Below are 19,230 nucleotides of genomic sequence, written 5' to 3'. Positions count from 1 at the left end.
ATGTATGGAAGTGACGTTTATAGCTCAGGGTTGGCTACGCGAAATGACATATGTTTTGATAAAACGAATATATAAGCAAACTGAGATTGCGCATCGTGTATTAATACGGTTAGACACAGGTTTAACGAAAGAAAAAATTTAACGATACTTGTCTGTCACAAGAACGGTTTCAAAATACATGCCTATTTTCCGTATGTCTTGACGCACTTGTCTTGTGTCATTTCCGTTTGTGTTTAATAATCAGGCCTATTCTAACCAAGCGTGAGTTAAGCATGCGGATCATTTGTGCAAACCGTGTTATACATGTTTCATTTCGTGGTTGTTAATTTAAGATTAAAAAAAAAATCGTGTGTCGAAGGAAATTTTCCTTGACATTCTGGCGGAGATCAAGCCCTCCGAGTCTTTGTCATTCCTAAAAGTGTATGCAGTATTAGATGTGATAATTACGTGTGCCTATGCTGTTGGTTGTTGAGAGGACTTACTAAAGAAGTTGCTGGAATTCAATGCGTTTGAACGCAAAACGGGTGCGTGAGCCCTTCATCTTTCGACTACCATCGAAGAACAACAGAGGATGAAAATAACAGCAGCTCCTTAACCCAAAACAGAAGCACGTTACCAGTATCTCCAGCCTATCGCATTTTGTACACAAAGTTTTGTTTAAAATAACAAAATTTGATTATTTTCTGAAATAAAATACTTATATTTTATCGTGAAAGCAACAGCAACAACTCTGTTGTTGTGTTGTGTCGGTCAAACAATTGCAAACAATGGCGCCTTTCCGTGACAAAAAGCTGACGGAAAGCAGTTTGACAATTTTGGATTTCCGTTTGTGTTTCATAATACATATCTTGGCAGTATGCTTGTGAGTTTGTGTTTCGTCAAATTTTATTTTTCCAACACACAACACAAACGGATGTCATAATACAAATCTTCCGATTTTGACAACTTGTCTTTACAATTTGTGTTTATAATTCGGGCCTAATATCATATGTTGACACCCGATGATGCCGATGACTTCGACGTAAAGGTTAACTTGAACAATATGTGTTCAGAGAAAAGTAACAAATATGGACTAATATTCCTTTGCCACATCATTTGGTGAAACGACTACCCAGACCTTTCAGTCTCTTTCTCTTCGTGATTTAAATATTTTATCCCTAACAATAATTTCACTAAAACATCTGCACAAAATAATGATCCTTCCAACAGTCGGGTAGGGTGCATGCAAGCCACGAGCATTGTGTTTATTTTTCACACGTAAATCTTGTTTCGCTTTACTTTGCAGAATTTCCCTGGTGCAAAGGACGGCAAGATGGGGGAAAAAACGGCAACCGCGTATCGCTCTTTACCCAACACGTTTATCTCCTAAATGCAGCTCGCATTATGGAAACCCCGAGAGTCAGCAGAATGAAGAAATGGAAGTGGAAAAAAAGTGAAGCTTAGCCATTGCCTTTCTCCCCCCTGCGCGGAATCACGTGGCACATGAGCTGAGCTGAGAAGTAATGAACACGTTACGTGATGTGTGCAACGTGAAGGCTAATATGTGTGTGTGTGTGTGCATGTGTTCCATTTCCATGGCCAGTCGGTACCGGGGGATTGCACCACGTAAAAGCTTAACCGTGATTCGCTCATCTGCATCCGAGCGGTGATCATTTTATGCATATTTCCCATTTGCCTTTGCCGTTTTGCTGTTCCGCCCGCTGTGCTTTGGGATTTTGCGATTTGGGTCGCACATTTTTTAGCTCTTGCTCTGTCTCTCTCCACCCAAACAAACGACCCCGGGGGCTGTCAGTCCATTGCAAGCCCGGTTTTGCAATCTACCTTTCGCTATCGGTTAGAAAATTACAAAAAAATGATAAAAAACAGCACCCACTTTGCCACGTGTCATGTGCCTGACCGGGCGTCTCCATTGCTCGCGTCTTCATAAGCGACCGGGCTTCTCCATTTCCGCCTGTACGCGATGAACGGGCGACAGACAGCCCGCCCAGCCAAATGAAAACAGTATGAAGCGAATAAGGTTGTTTTTGGAAAAGAAATCGCAAACTCACTTCATCATGCATACAATATATGAGACCATTTCGTGATTCGTGACGCGCCAACCGGGCCAAAAGTCGTGGAAAGTGTTGTGTTGGGCGCTTTGAGCATGGAAAACGGGGTTTCATTCTTGTTTCCCGTGTGCATCCAATCCCTCTCCCATACACTCCTCTGCTGGTGTATTACAACCGCTTATGCTGGTATTGCGGTTGGTCACTCGGGGGACATTGGTCGTCGCCGTAAACGCGCGCGTTCCGTAATACAAGAAAAATTCGCCATTTTTTGTTACCACCGGCACTGTGCAACTATGTCACTACGATGGCCGAAAAAAGATCTTTTCTGTTTATTTTTACAATCCACAAGACAGTTTAAATGCTCGACAGTTTGGTGGTTAGATTTGGACGTAAAAAGAGATGTTTGGTTGAGTTTTGGTGTTAGTGTGTAAGTCTGGGGCGGATTATGGTATGAATCGAAACTCTTTTCTGCAAAAAAAGAGTGTGAATTTAAATAAGAATACAACCAGGACAAGGTAAATGAAGAAAAAATGCAATCCCTTCATTCCATTCAAAGCGATGAAGGATGGGGTAACTGTTTGCTCGTTTTTATTTAATAGCGAATGCAAATGAAACCATTATCCAACGAAGCAACTGATGGTCAACCGCGTCGGTCGCTGGGATGAAGCGAGAGATTGAATGTGTTTACATGTGATGGGATTTTCTTTCCATTTTGCTTGCCATTCCACCATCACGCTGTTGGTTAAAGGGGTTTATTTAAGTTGTAGTTTGGTGTGTTTGCTCATTTTAATCTAGCACTGTTACGCTTCTGGTGTGCTAAACAATCAAGTGCGCCTTTTGGGGTTTATTCCTTGGTTTATTTTATATCTCTTGGTAATTAAAGATGGACCAAACCCACCTGTAGCACAGGACGTTTTCAATCTAAGGAAGAAATTACAATAATAAAAATGTTAAATGCATATTTCATACTCTGGAAGGCGGAATAGAATAACGAAAAGAAGTGCTATGTTAGATAGTCCTAAGTTGTAATTTGGATCAATTTTGGAATCCTTTCTGTTATATTTTAGACGACAAATGAGCTCTGTTTGTTTTGTGGTTTAATATAATGTACGCAAATAAAAAACGACAGTGATTAAATCGATAGAGCAAATAAAGCATGCGACGTGATTTTGGCATAATGAAACCAGTTAAAAATTCATCTGAGACACGTTATATCTCTGTATCACACCAAAAAATCCGAAAATAAATGTTATAATATCCAAAAATATAGTATGTCCAGAGTCAGTCGGAAAATCAGTTCATACCTTTTCACGGATACAATAGTATTATAGAGAAACAAGTGCAGCATATCTGCTTAACAAAAACGCTGAGTCTGAAATGCAAATAAACAACTTATTTATATGAACACTCCCCAACAACAGCGTAGCCGAAATAAACACTTTACCAACAGAAAGCATAACTAAAGAATGAGAAACACTCAACATTTGGAACAGTCCATGTATTGTAAATGTAAGCCAAGCTAAATGTATTGTAACAACATTAATGTGACAATATTCAAATAAATGAAAATAAACATCTTTCTGCACAAACGTATACATCCAAAAACCAAACAAAGGGAACCATAACTCTGGTTGAACATAAGTAAAATCTCCACCGGTAATGGCGGGTCAGATTCGTTCGGATCGTCAGGATAGGCTTTTTTTATTAAGTATGAACCATTCAACCGGCCATATTAAGAAATAAACGTTGGTTCGTAAGTGTAGAGGTAAGTTCAACGCTCACAGCAAAGCAAACTGCTTGCAGAATCCACGATCGCCTGAATCATCAATCGACGAAACCGGAAAGTCCACCTAGAAATATTTTGAGTTCAGCGAACATCAGCAAACCGACGATCCTTCGATTGTGATTTTTTAAGGTCACCATGCCCAGAGCGTGTTTGTACATATTGGATAAGCATGTAAAGACCGAATAGATATACCGTTATGCTTCAAATTACGGACATTCGGCATGTTTTTATTGAGTTGCTTCATATCTACCGTACTGCTCGGAATTACGGCCATTTTAGACGATTTTCGAGTTTAATATTTTCTAACTAATTCAATTTTAATCGGTCAAACATATGTATTACTCACTCAACTAAAACAAACCTTCTACAATAGAGAAAAGAATAAAGATTTCCGATAATTTTACTCGAATCATTGCAAAATATCATGAAACTGCAACGATATTTTGATTTCTATTCCGGGCAGCCTCTAAATTTCACTTCATTAATGAGTTTTTGCAGTGTTTCGAGTAAAATTATTGGAAATCTTAGTTTTTTCTCAATTGTAGAAGGTTTGCTTCAGTAAAATGGGTTATGACTGGGGTATGACGAATGAAATATGAGATTGTGCGATATTATAATATACCAAAAATGCCTTAAGTGTCCGTAACTCGAAGCAATACGGTATTATAAAATGAGTAAACAAACAACTATTCGTTTCTCGTACAATTCAGTATCGGATGACTTAGGCGGCGCTCTGGGACCAATCGAACGAGACAAACAAACACGACTCTGTTCGATAGGTGCTCTGTCAGCTGTTCGATGTCTTATAGACCTGTCATGATGCACTGCAATACGCCTATCTTATCAACTCGAAAATGAAGCATTTTCATAGTTTAAATGAACATCCATCTGCAGGGGGAAGATTCAACAAGTAATATACTAGTTATTCATATCAAAAATAACATAAAAATCATTCAAATTTATTATTGAAAAATGTAAACAAACGTCCATGCCAAAACACATACAGTGCTTATACATGCATTGTGTACACGTAATAGTTTTATACGTTTCAAACCTGTATATTTGATGTTATAATTGATTGTGAAGCATTGCAAATATTATTGATAGCTATTCTAAATATTTTGTACGCAATTTTAAGAAGAAAAAGAGACAAACTACGTAAAAAAACTTGAAAATGTTCGTGTCTTATGTCGTGTTCGATTGCTGCTAGAGCGCCGCCTTAGGCGGCGCTCTAGCAGCAATCGAACACGACATCCGACAAGATCAAACCCATATAATCATATGGAGGTGCACTGTCAGACACAAACAAACAAACAAGACAAACGTCGAGTCGAACATGTCAGTTGATTCTGTCTGTGATGTTCGATACCCACCTGTGCTGTGAGTACCTTGGCTGTCAAACGCTTCACAGCTACAGTAGATAGAATTCAATTCGGGACATTTTTAAGTTTGTTTACGTAGTTTGTCTCTTTTTCTTCTTAAAATTGCGTGCAAAATATTTAAAATAGCTATCAATAATTATTGTTAAACTTTGCAATCAATTATAACATCAAATATAAAGGATTGAAACGTATTAAACTATTGTGTGTACATAATCCATGTGTATGCACTGTAGGTGTTTTGGCATGGACGTTTGTTTACATTTTTCAATATTAAATTTGAATGATTTCTATGTTATTATGGATGTGAATAACTAGTAAATTATGAGTTGAATCTTCCCCCTGTAGGTGGATATTCATTTAAACTATGAAAATGCTTCATTTTCGAGACGAAAAGAAAGGCGTATTGCAGTGCATCATGACAGGTCTATAAGACATCGAACAGCTGATAGAGCACCTATCGAACAGAGTCGTGTTTGTTTGTCTCGTTCGATTGGTCCCAGAGCGCCGCCTTACGAATCGATCTATGAAAAGAAGATTTCAAAGTTGTAAACATTGTTTTCAAAAATTCAAATCATGCTTTCAAGATTAAACAAATGGAGGTTTAACATGTTTTACAATATAAATGTAATTTATGGAGATAAGCTCTGTGTGACTGATCATAATTCTTCATTACATTCATACTTAATATTCAATGGGCAACCGCAAAAGTGTACAACTCATTTAAATTCTTGTAAAAGCAATAATAATCACTTAGATATTTTCGTGGGGCTTAAATTTTACTAAATAATTAAATGATATAATTAATATCGGCATGAATATGCGGCAACATGAGTGATTTGCAGAAACCGCAACCGTTTTTGAATGTAACCTAGCGCAGCTATAAAAGGGCTCACTTATGTTTGAGTTTTGTTTTGAACCGGCTGACACTTTAAACCGCTGACCCCAAATGACACCGTATGAAACGACCCAAAACCAGGCCCGTACTTACCTCATAATGGAAAATGATGTTCAAATTGCAGACAAAACCCATTGAGCGTCGCGAACCAAAGGAACGCCAACCATTACGCTCATAAGTGCTGGCACAATGACTCCCATTTCCTTGTGTGTCTGTGCACCGGAGCTCCATTTTATCCTAAAAAAAACCTGAACCAGTACCCAGACAGCACCCGGAGTGAAATGTCAAAAGCCCTGCGCGCACACACACACACCACCCTGCCTGTGTGGTGATGGAATGGTGTATATGGTGTATCCGCACGGTAATTATAAAACAGCATTTTCGGTGGCCGCGAATAACCGAAATGCATAAACCACATTCAGCAGGACGCGGCACCGAAAACCCGGAATGCCCGCACCGTGCCAAATGTCAGCCTCCTGCTCGCTCGCTCACAGCATTCATTACGAGTGCCCTGTATTGGAGTTTTACTACGTAATTACTTAATCAAGTGATGATAATTTTTATCAGAGCCACATTCGGGGCCGCGGTAGCTTGCGAATAGTTACCATACCGTGCGGAATACACACGCAGACACACAAAGGAACAGGGCCACATTTTGGCTGCGGCATGGGGATGGGCGAAAGCGAGCAAGGCAAACGGACAGAGTGGGTAAGAAAAAAAAAACAGGAAATAACCTACCCACACGGCACTATGCCGGCAAACTGGGGGCCATGGGGTGTATTCTGCCATCATTAAGCAAAATGATCCAATTGCTTCTCGCACCATAATGAGCTTTCGCACGGTGGATGTGCGGCGGGGACGCGGGAGGATTGCTGAAATAGCTTTAATTCGGTGCTGACACGCTTGTGTGTGTGTGCATTTGTGTGTGTTTTTTTTTGCGAAGAGGAAAATACGTTCTCCGGCTAACCGGGTGGATAAGTGTTGCGGTTTGAATCTGTTCTCGCTGCAAGCTTAAGGAAAGGCAAGTAATTAAGCCGTATATTTTCGGATATTAAGTCGCTGTGCGGTGGGTTTCGATTACAGCGGGCAAGCTATTATGGGTTCCCCCTCCCTCGGGTTTCGTAGTGTTTACGGTTACGGGCAAGTGGTTTTTGTCTCCTATTAGTGTTTGTGAGCCATCGAATAGGCGATGAAGGGTTGTTTAACTTTTTAATAATCATGTTGTTGGGGAATGTCATCTATCATTTTAAATGTGGATTAAAATTATCTTATTAAAAACTAACGGTTTGTTTTGATAAAATTAATGTTGATATTAATGAATCCTTTTTTTTTCTTTTTTTTACACAAAGATGTTCCCTATTATGACAGAAGAGTTATAGCCGTGTTTGTGGTGGTCAGTTTTTTTTTTAAATTATTTACCTTTGTAATACATTTAATGACAGTAAGAGTACCCTTATGTTAAAATGTTGACGCCAGAAGGCACTACCTACAATTAAATATAATTGTTTACAGTGTTTTACATGATATTTTGATTGGTTTTCAATGAACGTTTAATGCTGCATATTTTTCTTTCGTTCAATGCATAACGATTTAATAATTATTTTCAAATGTGTTTAGTCAGTTTTACGTTTCTCTTTATATTTAAAACAAATGATTTTTGAGATACTGATCCATCTAATCAATCATGGTACCTAGTCAAAAATATGTAATAATGATTAAAAAAACATACGATGAATTTAACAAATTCCTCTGGAAACCCTGTAAAGAAGTACCACTCATATTTTACTTCGTCATATTTCGGCTTTCTTTCACACTATTTGTCGTTTCGCTTCAGTGAATACAACATTGGTACAGTGAAACAACAACCAACAAGGACAAAGGGAAAAAAAGAATAAAGTTAACGTCAGAATTTCACATGATTCATTTAAAAAAGTAGGGGAAAAGGAGTGAAAATCATTTGAAGCATGAACAAAATGTCCTATTTTCAAAAAAAAAGTGTTTAACATTAGTCATTGCCTGTCAAATAACAGGGGTTTAGTCCAATAAGCAATTATCTACATGTTTGTTTTTGTGAATAAACATCGCAGTCTACTATTTGACCACCACTTAACTTAATTGCCAAATGTCATTATTTCAATCACTAACACTGAAACTAACTAACTGAAACGAAGATCAAGTCAACTCACGTACATAACTGTGATGATCAGGGGTAAAAATCAAACATTTGGTTGGCCAATCACATGCTTGGTGACATTTTTTGTAGCACCCAACTCCTGGTCCCTCACTTGGTCAAGACATTTTCTCCCTATGATAATTACGACATTCTTGCGACTATCCTAGTGATGTCAGACAGAAAATGTCGCAACCAAGTGACTGACCAAGAGTTGGTTGCACAAAATGTGACCAAGCATGTGATGGTCGTACCGACTATTTGAACATCTCTTCTGATGATCACAATATGACGCTGACATGGATTATGTCTCAATCAGATTTTCTGATGCGATTTACAGTGTCATTTTGTAGCACCGCTCCTGTTGCATACCTTGAGGGGCGCAGCAAAGGCACAAAAGAGTAGCTATTAAAATTTATTTTTAATTTTCTCATTTCTTCTATCCACTTACCAAAGAAAAACTCCAAAACACAATGCCGTTTAGTCAATAATTACGACCTTTGTTTCTTTTATTTTCTCACGATTGTTTGTCAATTCGCTTTGTCGATTCGCTTTGGGGTTTGCTCACTTTACAGCAGTTTTATATAAACGTTACAAGTATAAATGTAAATAAAACAAAACATTCCATTAAAAACAGGAAACAATGTTAATGGGCCTGCTCGGCGAGCTGAAGAAAAGTAATGTGGGAAAGACATTGCCGCTTGCTTGCCCAGTCAACTATGTCTCTTGTCTTCTACGCACGGTTACACTTTCCGGTCCGGTTCCGTGTGCTTATTGGTGGTATTGATTGGTTCGAATGTGTGTTTTCTTTTATTCCTGTGCTTGGTTCGGTTCGCTCTTTGTGCGTTTCCGGTGTTTCCTTGCGCTTTGTTGACTGTTATCGTAGCTTTTATTCTTTGAATTGTTCTTAGAAATTGTTGTTTGTTTTGACGAGCTTTCGAATTGAGCTACATATTTCTTCTGTTTTTTTTTCTTCCCATGTGCCATTGCATTCTTTCGTTCGCAACAGTTTAATAAATTTTAGTTGTTTCCTTGGTAGCTGTGCTTCTTTCAGCGCGCTTTTGTATCTAAACGAAGCAAAATATAGAAACTAAACCCTGCAAGCTTCCACCAGCATACACTAACACTGACTGTTTTCTTCATCTTACCGCTTTTAACGTGTTTTGTGGTTTATGCTGCTGAAATGATGAATCTATACGTTTTGTTTCTAAAACAAATCTATAGCTTTCATTTAGACGTAACCATAAAAGCAACACCCGACATGTTATACGCTTGTTTCTTACTAGTTCTTCTTCTTCTTCTTCTTCTTCTTCTTCTTCTTCTTCGTCTTCTTCTTCTTCTTCTTGTAGTTTTCTTTTCTATACATTGGACGTACAAGCTTCGTTCATTTCGCAAACGCTCCTTCTGTGCGTTCAGTTTGGTTAGATTGGCTGTGTAGTTTTTTTCTTTTCTATTTCATTGACGTTGTGTTTTGTCTCCTCCTCGCCGTTTCGAGATTAAGGATGAGTGTGATGTTTTTGGAAAATTCTTTTTTTTACCTTTCTATTAGCAGTAGAGCTATTCACAGTTCACGGTTGAACTATGCTGTGTGTTGAAAGATTTGGTAATCTGCTCGGGATGGTTGCTGATGAAATGTATCCGTTTTCCTTCTTTGTTTGTTTTTTCTTCTCCCTTAAATTGTCATTTCTCCTCAAATCCTCTTCAATAAACCAGTGCATTTCAATAGAAGTGTGAAATTGTTTCCCAACTCTGCTTCTTTATTCTCGCCTTTCTCATATCTTTACCCGCCACAGTTTCGTTTGACGAAACGTGATCAAAAGTACGCTTGGTTTGTTTTATTTCTTAAAAAAAAACACTATTTGCAATATACATATATTGTATATCTATACTATACGAGTTGTGCTGTAGTTTTCATTTGCTCAAATCTCCCCAACTTAACCCCCCCTGCCAGTATGTGCGGAACTGGTTGTTTGTGTTTACTTGCTTAGTTCTCTGCTTCTCTTTTTTATTTTTTATGCATACATTGTTTTTTCTTCTTCTTCTTCTTCTTCTTCTTCTTCTTCTTCTTCGTCTTCTTCTTCAAGTGTTCATAAGGCATCAAATTTTTCCATGCATGCACCATTCACACAAAGTTTCTCCATTCACTCGCACACAGATTGCACACGCACGTCGCACGTGTGATTGTATTGCAAAAAACACAATCACACGGTTCCCTTTTAGTTCCCTATTCACAATTGGTTGTATAAAATAGCTGTGTGTGTGTTTCTGTCTGTCAGTAATGTTCTCCTTATCGTTTATCTCTTTCGTAGGGATTTGGGGGTTGTGTTTTGAGGATAATGGTTTAATCTTTACAGTGCAATGGTTTGAGTTCCGCGTTCGATTGCCTCTTGCTGGGGCTGCTTAAGAGTTAAATTTCCTATTGGTTTGTTCGTCGTTCGATTTGCAATCGAACCGGTGCCGAAAACGTCATCCACTTTGTGTGCACGACTGCAAGTTAAATATCTATGTTTTGGTTTTCTGTTATTACTTGAAATATCGACTCGATCATATGCATAAGAACTTTTTACAGCTTTTTTTTCTTCCTACTCTCTCTCCCTCGCTCTTTCCCTATCGCTCTCTGTATATTTTCATACACCGACGCGTTCAATCCGGATGTTTCAAAGTTTGAAGAAGATTTTTTGATGAACAAAATAGAACAAAAGCTGTTAAACACTGCACTAAGTATCGAATAAATAAGATGTTTTCAAATACGTACCAAGGCAACAGCGGTAGTCCTGTTGGAACCAACCAGGCAATGGAAACCCAAGCAAACTTCATGGTATGGCGCCTAAATTTATACAATCAACATAAAAAATTGCCTTTTTACGTAATTGTTAACAACTTATCAATCGTGTTTCACCATATCGAAAGGGCTGCAGTGAAAAATGGAATACGGGACATCTTTGAAGTAGGTGTTAGGTTTGTGTGTATGTATAAACGTTAGTTTAATTCCTGATCAGTAGCATTTTGTTTGTGTTGAGAATTGAAATAGAACAAAAAAATATTTAAAAAATTCTATACTTTCCCATTTTGAAACAGGAAAAACGATTAAACCTTTAAGTAAGTTTGCTAAGCATGGCTGACGAAAAAAACATGAATCCCAAATTTTCGGTTAATTATCATTTTGGTTCGCTAAATCATTCTCAGTTTTGTGTGTTTGTTAAACGTTAATGACTCTGCTTGTTGGTAACTAAGTTTGCTAAGGTCTTGTTTTGCGAGCTCTGAACTGATCTGCGTAGTTGACAGCTTTATATTGTGCAGCGAGTTTAAACTGGTTTAAACTCTTCCACCGAAGATGTACTTAAAAATAGAGACATTGCAACACAAGCGTAACCTATCGCTTTCCCTACAACATTGATTGGTTGCAACGAGTCGCAGTAAGTTTAAAAGCTTGCACTCACATTAAACTAAACGAATAACTACGACTGAGGGGTTGTATGACACACTTCGGTACTTTAATAGTTCCATCGTTCTAACTTACCAGCCTACACGCACATTTAGCAGCTTTGGAGTTTGGACTATCACGTTGACGAATTGCGCGCACATACACTTACAAATACACACAGACACACATACGAACTCGGATGTAAACTTACTTCTGTGTTTTGGTTTTTTTCTTTCGATTGACTGTAATAAAATAGAACACAACAGAACAACAAAAACCGACCGGCTGGGTGCCAGTATGATAGCATCACGATCTGGTGGATGGTAGCCAACCGCCCTGCTTAGCTGTGTATGAAGTTAAGGTGCAGCCGGCGGTTCCGGATCTCGACGTCGGTGTACTGCTTCAAGCTCATCTACAAGAGCGTTGAGGTGAAGATGAGTAAAATCGTCACAACGGTCGCCAGCACGCTTGTGGTCGTTCGTAGCGGCACCGGAAGACTGCTGCTAGCGCCGTTCGTTTCGGTCGCGTTAAAGCCTGCACAGCACGGGAAGAAGACGAAAGTAGAAGGAAAAGGACGGATTAGAATCACGAAAACAGTGAATAGTAAAGCAGAAAATCATACAGATCAATTACAAAACATAGGTCCAATCAAACTAAATGTAATAAAATAATATAAAAAACGATTAGCAAATGTTAAAAAGATGAAGGGAAATAAAAGAAAAACACATTCCTGACGTTTCAGACAATTCGTTGCCTATCTTCAAAGAGTTTTGAGACTATTTAGGCGTAATAATTAGTCTGGTTTAGTGTTGGAAGTAGTGGTATTACTCAGTACACCAATTTAACCTGCCCAAAGCTCATCCGTGAGTTGGTTGGTCCCGCGCGCGCAGTTCGGCGACGACCATTGCGAAAATAAGTGACACTAAAACTATCTTAACTATGATATTTTCGAATCTACCAATACTGTAGCCAATACCGGTCGTTTCGTTGCCCGCACTTCCGCTGGATACGATCGGGGGGCTGTCGGGATCTGAGTGACGCAACGACGAATGTTTAAGGGAATTTAGATAAAAGAAACATATTCATTGGATATTCAGTATCGTTGATGGGGTTTTTAAAACTAAAATGAATTTAGAGCATCAAGCGATGGCCTTTTTACGTTTTACCAATGGTTATGATGAGCTTTAATGTGGTCGTTGAAGTCGAACTAAAGCCGGTTAGGGTGATGGTGAATACGTTTTAATACGTTTTCTTTTCTCACTAACAATCACAACAACGAAACTGCACAATGAATAGATGAAACCATAAAGCCGAGGGTAATGAAAATCAAGCGATGTTAACATAACAAAAAAATAGATTTAACCAATTTCACCCACTGCCATTTTCAGCAGGTTTTGAAATGCAAATGTGAACGAACAAAAAGCACAACTAAACAGTGAAACCAAAAGGAAGCTTTCACAACAAACAACGAAACGAAGAGGTCGGAAAAAGCAGCATCCCGGCAGCGGCAGACCTGCCTGAGCGAGTGCCTTACCCTTCTTCTGTAGGTTTTCCGGTGCCGCTTGCAGCATTTCGACCGTCGTCGTGGTCGCCACCGTAGTGGTAGTGGTTTTGAGATGCGATTCTGGAAGCGGTTTATTGTTAGATTTAGTTTTGCGCGCTTTAAAGGAAAGAGGTGGAATTGTTAGAAAGAAGAAAAGAGGAGGAAGAAGAAGAAGAAGAAGAAGAAGAAGAAGAAGTACCGGTTGTGATAAGAAAGGAAAGATGAGAAAGGGATGGGGAGGGGGGGGGGGGCGGTTGGAAGGTGGTCGTGGTGTCGATACGAGGGCCACGGGGGTGGATGTGCAGGGATGTGCGTGTGAGCGAGAACGAGAAAGAATGCGTTAGTGGATGGAAAGATGAGTAGAAAATGTTAGTTAGATTAGGTTCTAGATGGTTGTGATGTTTTATGTTAGCGAAAAGCACAGATAGTAAGGATAGAGAAGGGAAGGAGAGCAAATAGAAATTATCTACACAGTAGAAAACGCTACCAGTTTAAGCTTATTTCATGCTTGCAGGTGGGCCAAAGGTGTTGTGAGTGTTCAAGTTACATATATTAAATTATCTGAATCATGCAATAGTGTAACAATGTGTGTCTGTCAGTCTAGAATGTTGCGTGTAGAATGTAGAATGCAGTGTAGAATGTCTCGAAAATTGTGTTGCAAGAACTGTTGACCTCTTGATATTAATCTCTTTCTCAAATGATATGCTAGAGATTAAATGTGCTTCAGCGTTTCTGAAAGCTCGCATTAAATCCTAATAAAATCATTACGAGAAATTGTGCAAAAATACGTTATGTTGGAAATTGGCGCCGAAATGTATGCAATTTACATTACATATCGTGCATAATTATGTGTATCAAATTGTTCACAGCAAACTAGTTTGTTGTTCTTCTAGAAAACAAAGATTTCTTTTGTAAATCGCGATTAACTGCCTAAGAATGCAATCGTCGGTAGAATGTATATATTTATTGATGCATCACCGGTTGACAAATATAAATAAATTGTAGAATTATCTCCCACTGTACTCTAATATAGCCTCTAAATTTTTTCAGTGATTTCTTAACTTCTTAGCATTCATTGAAAAAGATAAAATAGCGCAATAAAACCATTTCAACGCCCCTTAAAAACATTCACTATTGTGAAGAACACAATCCAATAAAATGAAAGCCATTGTGGGAGGACAGTTTGCATCGCTGAAACCGACCGTTCGTTAGTTTGTTAGCGTTGTTCTGTGTGTTAATAAAACGCACCGCCATTCTCGGTTGGTTTATGCTCGCCGATCAAAAGGAAGGAATATTTATTGCTTCAAAGAAAGCATAATCACAATAAACGGGCACCGGCCAGGGAATGAAAGAACCTCGGGTAATGGTTCCGAGAGCGTTTATGGACAATGAGCATTATCTCATCTGCTCCTTAATCTGCAAATCTTAAGCAGAACATCGCTGCCGGATAGCGCAATCACGGGCAGGAATGGGGATCGGGCCTTTAGCAACATTATTTACTGATTTACTACGAACGCTAACAAAGCACTGGAATAGAATGCACTTTTGCATGAGGAGGACAGAAGTGGGACAGAAAGGTAGTGTGTGTGTGTGTGTGTATGAGTGAGAGAGAGAGAGAAAGGGCAAATGAGCATAATGAGGCTGATGCTGGAATTGCATTTGATTGTATATATCCCGCTCGACCCAGGTCTGAGACCTTTGGGTTGTTTCCCATCCCAGGAAGAAACAATTCTAGCGGTACCAAGATCCCATTATCTTAATTAGTCCCATTTCCTCATTATCTTCTGTGGCGTTCGGTACAGCAGCTTATATTGCACTTGGCGCATTGTTTCAAGTGGGAGAGGGAGCGTTTCGAGATTATGGTACAGTGCTTCTTTTTCCCCGCCGTGTTGTTGATCACATTCTTTGAACGTATTATTCAGCTCGTCGTGGTGGGTGAGGGATAAAAAACGGGAAATAAAATGGGATCACTGCTTTATTGCTGGTTGAAATTGATTTCTAGATTGTTTTCTATCATTACGCTTTTGCTGCTGTGGTCCTGTCAGCCAGACGTGTTTTGATGAGCTGCAGCTTAAGCTGTTCTGTGCATCATCGCTCGAAGCTGAATCAGACGTTCTGTGGGCGAGCAGTTAGGTGTGTGGATTATGTCGACGTAGTTGCAAAAGACTGATGAATAATTAAAATTCGAGATTTGCTAGCATTCATCGTAAAAAAATCGAGCATTGATTGTTTGGTGTTGGTAAATATCAACTTTTTAGCAGACTATCTAAGAAATCTTATTGCATAAACGATTCAGTGAATTTTGAAATTTGAGGAAAAGTTGAATAGTGTTATAATTTGTATTATTTTTACTATATTTGTCGTTTTAATAATCATTTGTTTGTTTGTTGAATGATTTATTGTCTACTTAGATAACGTTTTAGAATAATATTTTTTGGAAAGAGCATATGCTCCCTTTTGTTCGATATTGCATAATGCCTGAATGTATGCATTTTATCAAAAACTTTGTTTTAGGCGTAGTTTAGATTGTATTCGTAAGTAGTTAATTAAAAATTTTAGACCTTATCAATGCAAAATATATATTAGGTTTATAGAAAATAAACTTTTAAACAGCAAAATGTTATGTATGCAATAAGAAACTAGTTTGCTGAGTGCTACCTGATACACATGTAAATGCACGATATGTTGAGTAAATTGCATACAGTTAGGCGAGTATTTAGTCGCAAATCCAATATTTTTTAAGAATAAAAGAATTGGTCATAGTCGATTGAAAGGTTTTTTTTTAACACAATGAACCAAATCTCAGGATAAAAGTCATTCAAGAGGATATCCGCTGCTTCTAGTACACATAAAAGCGCTTGTTTTTCATGTATCCTAAAATACAAATAATTCTCAAACTTTATTCAAAAAAACTGTCTTGTGTAAACAGTGTTAGGAAGTTTGCACTCATCTCAATCTTTTTCATGCATAAATTTTCATTTCAAAGAGATTAACAGTGAAAGCATCTCGAAGGCATAAAGATACCTATTATACCATTTCTAGCATAAAGCCCATCAAAACAAAGCGTTAAAATCGGCTGTTGCTGCTGTGCCATTTGCAACACACTCTCACGTCAATGGTAACATTTTGTGTGGTATCAGCGCATCAACCTGGAAGAAAAACAACCTTTTACTGCTTCAGCGCTACTCCATTTTCCATGTTTGTCCACTATCAAGCCGCTCAATCATCATCATCAGCATCATCACCATCAGCCGGTCTCGTCATTAGCCTACTCGGAGCAAATGTTGTGTTTTCCTCTTAAGCACCTTCATTTTGTGTGTGCGTGTGTATTTTTTTCTCTTCTTTTAGTCCTGCTCGCCGATTGGTTGCCGATTTCCATTTTTCCATCTCGAACCGTTCTGAGCGAAGTAAACGAGGTGGCAACATTCCTACATTGATAATGTGTTTGATACGAGGATTTCTCCACCCGGATGCTTTCATTTCTCGGAAACGGAACGGAATACACGCACCGTGCAGCAAAAAAAAGGTGTGGGTAGCAGAGAGGCCACTGGAACTGTCCGCTCCCAAAGGAGACATAACTGGGCTGAGCGAAATCTGCTACCAAAAGTGTCTGCACGGTGTGGCAATGGAGGAACGGGGAAATCAATTCCATCGGATAAGGCGAATTTTATTGGTTTGGATGGGTTTTTTTTCGTTGTTGTTTTTGTGCGCTTCTCTCTTATCGAAGCATTAAGCGTTGGCAGTGGGGGAGGGTATTTCTTTTCAGAAGATTCTCTAATGTCCAGATGGTCTTTAAGATTTTGCTGAATAGCGAGCCCTCTTTGCGACGACGGTGGCAGTTAAATAGACCGACCGATGGATCATCTAGCAGAAGGCGAGACAAGCATCAGGGGTTCGTCTTGGTGGTCGTGTGTTTGAGTTAAGGATTGGTCGACGAGCGCTGGTTGGCTAGGTATTGTTTTACGGTTCCGGTTCTTAGTGCCGGAAGCTGCCGGAAAGGCTGAGCTAATCTGCCGCCGCTGAAGGCGCTGTTTACTTTGGGATACAGTGAAGAACTTTCTCGTTTCCGTTCGGCAGCGGAAGGATTATTTCACATCATTGCTTGCGGAACGTTCTGGGGCCACATAAAAGAAATGAACTATTCCAAGAATCGATGATGAAAGCTTGGACTCTTAGATAGCAGCTCAGCATCCGGGTGTTTCTAATTGCTTTCCTCTGTATCCTGCTGTGGCAAAACACTCAAATATGCACGTGTCGGGGATCATTCATCTGCTCGTGTATGACAGGTGTGCGTGTTGTACATACTCCCGATTTAGTGGACACATTCGAGCCAGTTGCTCTAGAGATAGAGAGAGAGCCGCACATGTCAAACTGCCCATTTGATACGCAAACAATGGCTAAAGAGCATCCGAGACGGACTTGTTCGGTAAAGTCTGGACAGAATGCGCTGGCGTCGACGGCACTGTCAGCGACAGCGAGTCTTAAGTCTTAAGGAGACGGGCGTGAAGGAAGCTAATTGAAAACAACTGGTCCGATTGAATCTTCACCCGCAAGGTCCGTGCTAATGCCAAGACAATATAAGACCTCGTTGGACGTACTACTCCAAGGGGCCTTAAAGCTTTGTCTCGGTGCATTTGTAGGTTCAGGTAGGAGGTAGCAGCCACGCACTCGGCTAATTCCAGCTCGTCTCCAACAATTACTGCGCGGGGCCGTACGATACCCGGTCACGTATCTGCGAAGGGCCACATTTGCATGTTGCCGCGGCTGACGGCTCGCAATGAGCTCATGAGACGTCGCTGATGATGATGATGCGTTCGAGCTCAGTGTCGCAACACGGCCCACGCACTCGATACCGGCCACCGGTCGAATCGGATGTCCATTAAAGGAATCGTGGTTGCACAGGAAGTGGTCATCATTGTGTGTACGGACACCACGGTCAAAGCCCTGCCGTCCGGCCACGGTGACAGTTGAACCTTTTGCGGGAGCGAACCGGTACGCTCTTGCACACACGATGCGCACACGAGTCCCGGAATTGACTGCGACATCTCAATTAATCATTTCGCTTGCCCGAACCGCCGCACACAAACAACGCGGGAAAGTGTGCACCCGATTGGCGAGTGCGTAGGTTTCACGTCATGAAGTCATCTTCCCGGTTCAGAGCGGACGGTCGAGGTGTGTCTGTGTGTTGTGCGCTGATAAATGGCTTTTCCTTCCCACACCGAAATAGGGTGCTCTGTGGTGAAAAATACACCACGCTTCACCTGGAAGTACATCGTTTCTTTGCGCGAGCCCGTAGTCCAATGTCCTGTTCTGTCCGGTGCACTCCAGTGAGTTTGTGTCGCGCGTTTAGAGTTAATGCTTCTCAGTCACACACACACACCCGCCCACACAAAAGCACCAGGGAAAGGTTACCCGATATGATGATTAACTCGCTGTCATCTTTCATCGGACAGCAAACAGAGGGGATGCATCATACATACGGGGATCGGGGTTTCACAACGGTTGACATACATCTTCGGCGCGAAAGTGGACATCTCCGGTGGCGGGCGAAAGATGTCTAATCAGAGCCGTGGGGCTCATGTTGCACGTTCGTTAGCGTGTTTGGTCGGTTGGATAAATTGAAATCCGATAAGTGACGTACGGGGGTGCCGTGTCGGTGCCACTGTCAATCGTGGTACGCTTTCATGCGTGAGCCCTAGTTAGTCCTTTGACGTGTTTGGATGGCAGAGAAGATTTGTGGCACAATGGCAATTTGTTAAGGTTTGGGAAGGAATCGTTTGGGCTATTCATACCCCTTTTTTTCACTTCCATCGTATATTTATTACATTTATTTGTATTTCTGCTGTTGATTGTGCTAAAATAGAATTTATCCACTTTTTGTTAGATAATCAAACATATGGATATATATTTGTATAATAATTGCATACCTTTTGGCGTTCAATGTGCGTAGAGTGCTTAAACAGAATCAAAAGCATACATATT

At 39.9% G+C, this 19,230-nt stretch overlaps 1 protein-coding gene across 6 annotated transcripts in view; it reads right to left on the bottom strand.

The window, feature by feature from the left end:
* Positions 1–10,329: 10,329 nt before the first annotated feature.
* The window catches only part of LOC120956591 (uncharacterized), a 122,426-nt gene continuing 113,525 nt past the window's right edge, over positions 10,330–19,230 (bottom strand). For 2 of the 6 annotated variants that reach the window (XM_040378193.2, XM_049608339.1), the window contains exons 7-8: positions 13,240–13,365; positions 10,330–12,239 (exon numbers count right to left, since the gene is read on the bottom strand). In XM_040378193.2, coding sequence (XP_040234127.1) covers positions 12,118–12,239; positions 13,240–13,365 — 248 coding nt within the window. In that variant the 3' untranslated portion in view covers positions 10,330–12,117. Of the gene's footprint in view, positions 12,240–12,663; positions 12,736–13,239; positions 13,366–19,230 lie in introns of all 6 variants that reach the window. The other 4 variants (XM_040378198.2, XM_040378200.2, XM_040378201.2 and 1 more) reach the window with 4 other exon arrangements.

This window comes from Anopheles coluzzii, chromosome 3, assembly GCF_943734685.1.
Source record: "Anopheles coluzzii chromosome 3, AcolN3, whole genome shotgun sequence".
Taxonomy (NCBI): domain Eukaryota; kingdom Metazoa; phylum Arthropoda; class Insecta; order Diptera; family Culicidae; genus Anopheles; species Anopheles coluzzii.
The sequence above is the reverse complement of the archived record's forward strand: the minus strand, read 5'-3'. Positions and strand labels throughout refer to the sequence as shown.